This window comes from Anomaloglossus baeobatrachus (genome assembly GCF_048569485.1).
Source record: "Anomaloglossus baeobatrachus isolate aAnoBae1 chromosome 5 unlocalized genomic scaffold, aAnoBae1.hap1 SUPER_5_unloc_29, whole genome shotgun sequence".
NCBI classification, from domain to species: Eukaryota; Metazoa; Chordata; class Amphibia; order Anura; family Aromobatidae; genus Anomaloglossus; species Anomaloglossus baeobatrachus.
Genome location: NW_027441805.1, coordinates 275,528 through 287,346, shown reverse-complemented (window position 1 = coordinate 287,346; position 11,819 = coordinate 275,528). Strand labels below are relative to the sequence as shown.

Here is an 11,819-nt window from a genome sequence, read left to right as displayed (position 1 = left end):
TCCTAGTACGTGGGCTGCATATGAAGCAGCTTGGAGAGAATGGACGAATTTGAGGCAGGAATTTGGGGCAGGGGAGTCTGCGGAGGAATATGTAGGTGCCTTACTTTGTTGGTTGTGTAGGATGGCTTCGGATCAGTGGTCTTTTTCAAGGGTTAATCGGTATATGGCGAGGGTCGCGTTTGGTTGTAAATTATGGGGGGGTTGTGGACATAACAAAGAATTTTCTGGTTTGGCAAGCGGTGAGGGGCTTGAGGAAGGGGCTTCATTGACTGGACAGTCGGAGGCCGGTGTCATTCCAGCTGCTGGAAGAGCGAGTGTGTGTTTCATATTCTGAAATGGTTCTGTTTCGATTGGCATTTTCATGGGCTTTCTTCAGAGCTATGAGGATAGGCAAATTGGTGTCCCCAGCGTCATCCCGGGAGGAGGGGGTTTTGGGAGAGGACACAGTCGATTTAGGGGACTCTGTGGAATTTTGGATCCGGCGGTCTAAGACTAATCAATTTGGCCGTGGGAGAAGGGTCACTTTATGGGCTTTGGCGGGGTCCTTGATGTGCCCAGTATCTTGTTTTAAACGGTATTTAGAATTAGGGGTTGACCGCCTGGGCCCGTTGTTGAAGCATCAGGATGGATCGTTTTTGTCCAGGTACCAGTTTGTGGCGGTTTTTCGGAAATGCCTGGAGAGGTTGGGGTTGCAGGTGGACAAGTTTTCAGCCCATTCGTTTCGCATTGGAGCAGCGACTAAGGCTGATAGGTAGGGGCCCCCGGTGGAGACAGTGAAGAGGATAGGCAGATGGGATTCGAGGCGGTTCAGGCTGTACGTCCGCCCCCATTTGTTGTAGAAGTCGGGGCGTGTTTTGATCTGGCGGGGTATTTTAAAAAACAAACAAACCCCTGTGATGTTTTTTTCAAGTTAATGGTAGCTATTGGCGTGTGTCAGATTTTCGGCTGTTATATTCCCCCTCTCTTTTTTTGTTTTGTTTCCTTCTATAGGTGGTACGCCCCTGGTCTGGATTTTTGGCCATTCATTTGTTTATAGGGGGGGCACTGAGAGCTGATGTACGGCGCAATGGTCGGCAGTTGGGTTGGTCCAGAGGCGAGGTAATCGTTCATTGGATCGGGGTGCGGGGCATGCGATGGCGGCAGGTGTTGGTGGATTTTCACCGGTTTGCCCGGTTAGATTGCCCCCCGGCTGTGCTGGTGTTGCACGTCGGGGGAAATGATTTAGGGGCCTGCCCCTGTCGGGAGTTGATACGGAATATCCGGTACGACCTGCTCCGCCTTTGGTTAATCTGCCCTACCCTGAGGGTGGTTTGGTTGGATATTGTTCCAGAAAGGTGTGGCGGGGTGGTAGGTCCCTGGAGAGGATCGACAAGACCAGGATAAAGGTCAACAGGGTGGTTGGGAATTTTGTGTCCAGGAATGGAGGAGTTGTAGTTCGACACAGGGACTTGGAGTCGGGGAGGGGAATTTTTGGCGATCAGATGGTGTGCACCTGACTGCCGTGGGTATTGATCTGTGGGCCTTGAGCATACAAGGAGTAGAGCGGGCACTGGTTTTGGTGGGGTAACTCGCATTATGAGGTGTCAGGTAATGCTCGTGGTGGCGGTGGCGAGGGGGGTTCTTGGAGTCGGTAGAAATGTCGGGGTGGTACATCGGATAGATGGGGAACCACACCCCTTTGTTTATGCTGGTATGGTAATTGCCTTGCGGACTTGGGGGGGCTCTCCAGGGGTGGGGTCTCCTGAGAGTCGGTTAGGGACACTGTTTTCCGGCAAAAGGTGGTGCCCTCGAGCTTGTGGTCGCGGCTGGGGGCAATATGCTGGATGGTTTGGTAACAATACTTGGTGTCCGCCAGGTTTTGGGGCTCTAAGAACCGCCCTTGCATTGGAAAATGGTTATTTTTATAAAGGGTTATTTTATTTGTTATAATATTTGTTAATAAACCGGGCTGATTTGGCCAATTTATCCAAATAATGGCGTTGCGTGTTTATTAACGGGTGAAAAAGGGGGGTTTTGTTTGGGATTCTGATGAGCCAATGAGGGAAGCCTCTGCAGTAGGGCAGTCATAACACTTAGCACAATTTTATGGGATTTTTGAAGAATGCTTGAAATATAAGCCCTACTCCATAAATAAGCTCTAGTTACAGTCAGGGCCAGCATTAAAAGGAGTCAAACTGCACAAATTCTCAAGACCCCACTCTCTTAAAGACCCCCTCAGTTGTATTCTGAGGTTGTATTCTGCCCCATAATGACCGCGGCCAGTAATATTACGTCCTAGCTGTCATAATGTTACTGCCTGCGGTCTGCTGCCGGCAGCATGCCACGATTGGCGCACATCTCAGCTGATTTTCACAGCTGAGATGTGTGCCTGCTAGGCACGAGCAGAATTGTTATCTGCTCATGCCGTTTAACCCCTTAAATGGCGCTGTCAATGTGTGACAGCGCCATTATAATCGCGATTGCGGTAAAGTTTTACTTACCGCCCGATACCAGAAGTCACATGACGTGACCACTTGACTTCCGGTGGTTATCATGGTAGCACAGGGTCATGTGATGACTCCTGTGCTAGACATGAACTACTTTCACTTTCACTCGGCCCGAGCCGAGTGAATCAGAAAGTGATCATATCTGCTGTTTACAGCTGTGTAGCTGTGATCAGCAGATAGTGCAGAGCGATCGGATTGCTGATCGCTATAGCCCCCTAGGGGGACTAGTAAAATAAAAAAAGTTTTAAAAAATTAAAAAAAAAAAAACTAAAAGTTCAAATCACCTCCATTTCGCCCCATTGAAAATTAAAGGGTTAAAAAAATAAAAAATATACACACATTTGGTATCGCCGCGTTCAGAAACACCCGATCTATCAAAATATAAAATCAATTAACCTGATCAGTAAATGCCGTAGTGGCAAAAAAATTCCAAACGCCAAAATGACTTTTTTTGTCGCCACAACTTTTGCGCAAAATGCAATAACAGGCGATCAAAACGTAGCATCTGCGCAAAAATGTTACAGTTAAAAACGTCAGCTCGAGATGCAAAAAAATAAGCCATCACTGAGCCATAGATCCAGAAAAATGAGAACGCTACGGGTCACGGAATATGGCGCAAAAAGTGCGCCACATTTTTTGGACAAATTCCGATGTGTTTTTTTTTTTTTTTTTTTTTTTTTTTTACCCCTTATATAAAAGTAAACTTATACATGTTTGGTCTCTACGAACTCGCACTGACCTGAGGCATCACACCCACACATCAGTTTTACCATATAGTGAACACAGTGAATAAAATATCTCAAAAACAATAATGCTATCGCACTTTCTTTGTAATTTTTCTGCATTTGGAATTTTTTTGCTGTTTTCCAGTACACTATATGGTAAAACTTATGGTTTCATTTAAAAGTACAGCTCGTTCCGCAAAAAATGAGCCCTCACATGACCATATTGACTGAAAAATAAAAAAGTTACGTCTCTCAGAAGAAGAATGGCGAAAAAAAAAAAAACGGAAAGCGAAAAATCGTCCGGTCGTGAAGGGGATAAGGACCTTTGATGGCTTCAAAGTCATGTGACATGATGTAACCAAAGGTCTCTTAATTGCAGGAGTCTAAAAGAACTGAACAGAAGACAGGCTGGCATGAAGGACTGGCATTAGGGGAAAGGGAGAGCAAACTGGGCAATTGCACAGGGCCCCCCTTTCTCCCAGGGGCCCCAGTGTTTATATACTGATTATAGGACTGCTTAAGGATCATTTTGACATCACGTCATGTGACCAAAGGTCTCAACTGGAGGAGTCTAAAGCTGAAGAGGAGACAGGCTGGTGTGTGTGTGTGTGTGTGTGTGTGTGTGTGTCTGTGTTTGTTCACGACAATTTTAACCAGCTTTGCCAAAATGGGCAGAGCTTGGCCAGAACAAGGGTGTGATGCCAACGCTTCTCTAATTCATAACAAACTGCGATGTTCCCTATGCCAGAAATCTCACTCCAGTCCCTGACGTCATTTTTCAGTGTACATCACCGGTCTTGATGAATTTGAACCCTAATGTTTATCTGTACAGGCTGCAAGACCCTGCTACCTGCTTTGGTTACAAAGCCTAAGGATAGGCCATCAGCGTTACAGTCCCAGACAACCCAGTTGAATTTTCAGCATCTGTCTTTATTTTATTTTCGTCTTCGAAAAAAACCTCTTTGAAATTGTCTTTGTTGTGGATCAATGTTACAAGGAGATGTTTGCAGGTTTTGCGAGCTGTCATGGCAGCGTCCGGATCTGTTGAAATGATAGACTCTGGTACTTTGCATGTTAATTTCTCTGCTGTCTGTGAGCAGCGCAGGAAGATGCAGGCATCAAACCAAGGCTTGGGCAGGCTAGTAAGAGTTATTCTCTGCTGGGCTGCTTGTTAATGTCTGTGATCACATGCTGTAGAGGAGAAAGTATTGTTTGCTCCCGTTCTGTATATGCTGGCTGGACTATTTCATTAATGCCAGCTATAGTTTACCTATACTGATCTGGTGAGGTGTTGTGATCCAGACTTATGGGTGTTTTTTGTGCATTATTACTGTGAGCTGTTGTGGTGGTAACCCTTGTTGTCATTTTTGTTGCTTTTCTCCTTAGCCTCTCACTGTTTTTTTTGTGAGTTTGCAATGTGTCCCGTCTGTCTTAATCTGTGTTTCCATCATATTCCTGTCCCTTTCTTCCCTAGGGGATCACAGATTAGATCTAGTCAGGAGACTAGTAATGCACTAGACTCCAGCATCTCCATCTTCAGGGGTAATCCATAGGTTAAGAATAGCTTAGGGTCCCCTAGTGTGAGGGACAGTATAGGAGCCCCCTGTCCCTGCAGTCACATTTTGATAATCAATCAGATTATTAACTGTAGCACATTCCAGAGAACTGATGCTAGGAATGGGAGAGCTGAATTAACAAAGATGTAACTCTTAAGGCCGCTTTACACACAACGATATCGCTAGTGATCTCGTTAGCGATGTGACAGGCCCAGATCATTGCTACGGTTTGCCGAGATCGCTCATAGGTCATTTTGTAGCGGTCACACGTACCCATCCAGGGTCGGACTGGGGTGCCAGTGGCCTACCAGGGAAATTGCCTCTAGGGGCCCACACTATGGCTACTATAAACGTTTTTATTAGTTGATCATTTCCGGCTTCTCTCAGTATAACATGCGCCTTTTAGCACTCTCTACAGAGCGCAGAAGAGCCCTGTCCTGTGCCTGCAGATAGCGCAGAAGAGCCCTGTCCTGTGCCTGCAGATAGCGCAGAAGAGCCCTGTCCTGTGCCCTGCAGGTAGCGCAGAAGAGCCCGGTCCTGTGCCTGCAGGTAGCGCAGAAGAGCCCTGTCCTGGGCCTGCAGATAGCGCAGAAGAGCCCTGTCCTGGGCCTGTAGATAGTGCAGAAGAGCCCTGTCCTGGGCCTGCAGATAGCGCAGAAGAGCCCTGTCCTGTGCCCTGCAGGTAGCGCAGAAGAGCCCGGTCCTGTGCCTGCAGATAGCGCAGAAGAGCCCTGTCCTGGGCCTGCAGATAGCGCAGAAGAGCCCTGTCCTGTGCCCTGCAGATAGCGCAGAAGAGCCCTGTCCTGTGCCCTGCAGATAGCGCAGAAGAGCCCTGTCCTGGGCCTGCAGAAATCACAGGATTTCTTGTAGCCTATTTATTGTAGATAATAATGGAATCTATTATTTACAGTCAGTCGCAGTTTTTCTTACACACAGACATTTCTTGTCCAAGGAAAACCACCGAGTCCATCAGCCAAACAATAATCAAACACAAGGAGAACGTTATCCAGCATCTTCATATGGAAAAGTTTACTAACATTAATCCACCGATGCCGCCATCTATCCACCATATAGGAAAATCCCCTATAGAGTCAGTATATGGGGGTGTGAGGCATTACCCTCCATACACTCTTCCATGTGGAGACTCTGGTGAATTCTCTTCTCTTTCCACCCTCACACATTACATCATTATCAGGTAATGATCGGCCCCAGTGTCTGCACTGGATGTGACCAGTCACTCTGAGGGGACAGAGGCCATAAAAGCCGCACTATGGTTTCCACATTAGTGTTACATGTTGGATAAACCCTTTACTAGTCCTGTGTATTCAGACAACACTGCTCTATAGGCAGATCATGTATTTTTTTTTTTTTTTTTTTTTTTTTTTTTACATATACAGTATTTATAGTGAGGCCCCCCCTGTACTATCATCACATATAGCGGCCCCCTGAAGAGTAATTACATATAGATACCCTAAGATACTGACACTGGGGTACAGAACAATGGCACTGACACTGGGGTACAGAACAATGGCACTGACACTAGGTGTACAGGATAATGACACTGACACTAGAGGTACAGGATAATGACACTGGAGGTACAGGATAATGACACTGACACTGGGGGTACAGGATAATGACACTGACACTAGGTGTACAGGATAATGACACTGACACTGGGGGTACAGGATAATGACACTGACACTGGGGGTACAGGATAATGACACTGACACTGGGGGTACAGGATAATGACACTGACACTGGGGGTACAGGATAATGACACTGACACTGGGGGTACAGGATAATGACACTGACACTGGGGGTACAGGATAATGACACTGACACTGGGGGTACAGGATAATGACACTGACACTAGGTGTACAGGATAATGACACTGACACTGGGGGTACAGGATAATGACACTGACACTGGGGGTACAGGATAATGACACTGACACTGGGGGTACAGGATAATGACACTGACACTGGGGGTACATGATAATGACACTGACACTGGGGGTACATGATAATGACACTGACACTGGGGGTACATGATAATGACATTGACACTGGGGGTACAGGATAATGACACTGGGGGTACAGGATAATGACACTGACACTAGGGGTACAGGATAATGACACTGACACTGGGGGTACAGGATAATGACACTGACACTGGGGTTACAGGATAATAACACTGACACTGGGGTTACAGGATAATGACACTGGGGTTACAGGATAATGACACTGACACTGGGATTACAGGATAATGACACTGACACTGGGGGTACAGGATAATGACAATGACACTGACACTGGGCGTACAGGATAATGACACTGACACTGGGGGTACAGGATAATGACAATGACACTGACACTGGGCGTACAGGATAATAACACTGACACTGGGGTTACAGGATAATGACACTAGAGGTACAGGATAATGACACTGGGGGTACAGGATAATGACACTGACACTGGGATTACAGGATAATGACACTGACACTGGGGGGTACAGGATAATCACATTGACACTGGGGGTACAGGATAATGACACTGGGGGTACAGGATGATGACAATGACACTGGGAGTACAGGATTATGATGCTTGATACTCGGTACAGGATAAGACACTTGGGATACAGGATAATTACTCTTCTTTTACTCAGCACCCAGCTTTTCTATGTTCTGATCGCCATCTTGTCTTCAGCACCCAGCTTTCCCATGATCACAGAGAATAGGAAAGCTGGGAACTGGAGAGCTGAGGACAAGATGGATATCAGAACATTAGAAAGGCTGGGTGATGAGAAAAAGAGCCTCTCTCTCACAGCTCAGCACCCAGCTTTCCCAATCCCATCCCATGCTCTGACTGCTGCTATCCCTCTTTCCCTAATCCCTACTGATATATGGTTACTCTGTGGACTTCACGCATGTCACACAGCAGGGACTGGTGCACACACCCTGCATCCCCAAATCACACACACAGCACCCCCCAAATCACACACATCCAGCACCCCCCAAATCACACACCCTGCACCCCCAAATCACACACATCCAGCAACCCCCAAATCACACACCCAGCACCCCCAAATCACACACACTCAGCACCCTCATGCCTGCATATCTCAAACAGCCAGGCTGTACTCCAAATTACCCCTCTCTCAAACACGGGGAAACCCCATTTCCCACACACCCTGTATCACTTAACAACGCTTTGTCACAGTGTGGACCCCCCCATATGCCACTTACCCATCGTCATTACCACATCTTTCTTTGTGTGCTCTGCTGCTTGGCATCTCCGGCCCGGCTCCTCCCACACCATCACATGGGCATGAGTCATCGCAGGTCCTAACACTAGATGCAGTTTCTTCCTCTCGGCAGCAGCTCTTGCTCTGCCCCTGCCGCGCTGCAGCTAAGCTCCGGTGTTCCCCCTCCAGGTCAGGAGCGCCCCCTCTGCCCCCCCGTGTAGCTACTGGAGCTGTCATAATCTGACGGCAGCCTGCAGTGCACATTGTCATCACCTGCGGTGGCGGCCCGACACGGTCTACGGTCATTGTAATACACCCGGCGGGGGGCCCTGCAGGCTGCCGGGGACAGCTTAATGTGGAGTCAAGGTCGGGGCCTACCGGGGGTTTCCCCGCTACCCCGCCATGCCAGACCGACGCTGTACCCATCTCACAAACGACGCTACATAGTTCAGCGAGATATTGTTTGACCAAGGCGGTCATGTGGATGTTGTTCGTCGTTGGCAGGGTGTCAAACGAAGCAATATGTCTGCTGCGTTCCAAACTATGAACAATATTTTTAAACTGAACGTCGTGTCAACGATCAACGATTTTTCGCTATTTTTAAGATCGTTCGGAGTCACATGTAGGTGTCACACGCAACAACGTCGTTAACGACGACGGAAGTGTGTCACGAAAACTGTGACCCCAACGACATATCGTCAGCGTGTAAGGGGGTCTTTATATCTCGATATGTGACAACAGATTCAGAATAATTTTTTCCCTACTTTAATTTCTGATGTTATGGTTTAAAAAAATAAATGTACTTTCAAGATAATATCATTAAAAATTAATAACTTTGTGTTTATTTTTAGCAGATGACTGTATTGGGAGTTCAGATGGATCTCTAATATCTTCAGAATTTATAACAGATGATGAAAGCATCCCACATGATACATATGAAGAGCATGCTGTTGTCCCAGATATAAATCCAGTCGTTCCTCGGAAAGCTCTATCATCTGAGTTTTTCAAACAAGATCAAAATTCCCATTTATCACAGAATTGTAAGCAGAATAAAAGTTACAGAAGGAATGTGGAATATGAAACGGTTCCTACAAGGGAGAAGCCATTTTCATGTTTAAAATGTTTTACCAGGAAATCACATCTTGTTGATCATCAAAAATATCACACTGGGAAGAAGCCATTTTCATGTCAAGAATGTGGGAAATGTTTTATTCAGAAATCACACCTTGTTAGACATCAGAAAATTCACACAGGGGAGAAGCCATTTTCATGTTCAGAATGTGGAAAATGTTTTACTCAGAAATCACACCTTGTTAAACATCAGAAACTTCACACAGGGAAGAAACCATTTTCATGTTCAGAGTGTGGGAAATGTTTTATTCGGAAATCAGATCTTGTTAGGCATAAAAGATCTCACACAGGGGAGAAACCATTTTTATGTTTAGAATGTGGGAAATGTTTTATTCAGATGTCACATCTTGTTAGACATCATACAGTTCACACAGGGGATAAGCCATTTTCATGTTCAGAATGTGGGAAATGTTTTATTGAGAAATCAGTTCTTGTTGTGCATCAAAGATCTCACACAGGGGAGAAGCCATTTTCATGTTCAGAATGTGGGAAATGTTTTATTGCGAAATCAGATCTTGTTTTGCATCAGAGATCTCACACAGGGGAGAAGCCATTTTCATGTTCAGAATGTGGGAAATGTTTTATTCAGAAATCACATCTTGTTGTGCATCAAAGATCACACACAGGAGAGAAGCCTTTTTCATGTTCAGAATGTGGAAAATATTTTATCCAGAAATCAGATCTTGTTAGGCATCAAAGATCTCACACAGGGGAGAAGCCATTTTCATGTTCAGAATGTGGGAAATGTTTTATTCAGATTTCACATCTTGTTAGACATCAGAAAATTCACACAGGGGAGAAGCGATTTTCATGTTCAGAATGTGGGAAATGTTTTAGTCAGAAATCAGAATTTGTTGTGCATCAAAGATCTCACACAGGGGAGAAGCCATTTTCATGTTCAGAATGTGGGCAATGTTTTGTTCGGAAACCACATCTTGTTAGGCATCAAAGATCTCACACAGGGGAGAAGCCATTTTCATGTTCAGAATGTGGGCAATGTTTTACTAGTAAATCAAATCTTTTTATACATCATAAAATTCACACAGGGGAGAAGCCATTTTCATGTTCAGAATGTGGGAAATGTTTTGTTCGGAAACCACATCTTGTTAGGCATCAAAGATCTCACACAGGGGAGAAGCCATTTTCATGTTCAGAATGTGGGAAATGTTTTACTAGTAAATCAGGTCTTGTTAAACATGTGAAGAAGCCGCACAGGCAAGGAACCTTTTTCATGTTGTGAATAATTGAAATGTTTAACTGGTAAATCAAGTCTTGCCGACCATCAGAAAACCAACAGAGCGGAGCAGCCATTCTTGCTTTCAGAATTTGCCAAATGTTTTTAAGACTAATCAGATCCTGTTGTCCGATCAGTCACACAGGAGAAGCCATCATGATGTACTATAATTCAAAGGGTTTTATAAAAAAAAATTGGCTACAATTGCTCAAGTAAGAATTTGTGAGGAAAAGAACCATTTTATTTCTTTTTAAACTTATTGTATTTTTTGGACCATAAGACACACCTAGGTTTTGAAGGAGGAATATAGGGAAAAAGATCGACACAAAAAATGTGGTCATGGCGGGGATCTGCTGCTGACACGGTTACTGGGATAAAATCCCCCAATTCTGTACTGATGTCACCCATGCTGGGCCCCTTCCAGGTACTGTTGATGTGTCTCTCATCCTTGTGTATACTGTATATCCATCCTGGTATAAATGTTTCCCATCTTTATCCCATCCTGGTATATATCATTCCCATCCTGGTATATATGGTTCTTGGCCTAGTATATATGTCCCCATTCTTGTATATATAGCCCTCATCTTGGGCCCATTCTGGTATATATTTCCCCATCACACTGGACACATAAGAAAAGAAATGATTATACTCCCCATCAGGGTGGATTTGATTTAAATCTAACTGATTTAAATCACGATTTAAATCACGATTTAAATCACTAGTCAGTAATGCTTGATTTAAATCAGTGATTTAAATCAAAGTTTCTACCTAAACTAGTTCTTGCTACTTTAACATGCAAGTAGATGAAGATTTTTAGAATCACTTTTTATATTACTTTTTTCTCCCCAGTTTAATGGGTTAATCATTCATATTTGGACACCACAGTTCTGTTGTACTTAGGAAGGAGAAAAATAATCCTGCCCTTAATAACAATTTAAATAGATTTATTCAACTGAATCAATAACAACATCACAGCATAAGTTATTTGCTTAAACAAACATCCATGTTTGTTAACTAATTTGGCTAAACAAAATATATATATATTTTAAGAAACTTAGACTGTCAGCCCAGCCGACACATGAAAAACTTAAATACTACTGTCCCTGCTGTCCTCTGTAGCTCACTTGTCGTCATCTTCATCATCATCTTCTTCTTTGTTCCTATTCATAATCTGGAAAAGAAAAACAAGCTTTCCTGCTTTATTGGGTCCCAACCGATTTCTCAATTTAGAATGAATGAGTCCAAAGGAAGAGAATATTCTTTCAACGCCTGCAGAAGAAGCTACTGCTGTTTAAAAGTGAAATCATTACTTGAACAGTCTCTAAATCCAAGCGCTTAAGTGACTTCCACCAGTTTACTGGTGTGACCTTCCTTAAAATATCTTCAGCAAACATATATTTCATGAATGGTTCCCCCTTAGCTCTGAAGTTTATTATAGTTGGCA

At 44.6% G+C, this 11,819-nt stretch overlaps 2 protein-coding genes across 2 annotated transcripts in view; one reads left to right on the top strand and one right to left on the bottom strand.

The window, feature by feature from the left end:
* The window catches only part of LOC142259142 (uncharacterized), a 110,939-nt gene extending 99,865 nt beyond the window's left edge, over nt 1–11,074 (top strand). Inside the window, exon 11 of the mRNA XM_075331650.1 lies at nt 9,244–11,074. Coding sequence (XP_075187765.1) covers nt 9,244–10,381 — 1,138 coding nt within the window. The 3' untranslated portion in view covers nt 10,382–11,074. The remainder of the gene's footprint in view (nt 1–9,243) is intronic.
* The window catches only part of LOC142259138 (uncharacterized), a 111,842-nt gene that overhangs the window by 62,024 nt on the left and 37,999 nt on the right, over nt 1–11,819 (bottom strand). The gene's annotated exons all lie outside the window — the stretch shown is intronic.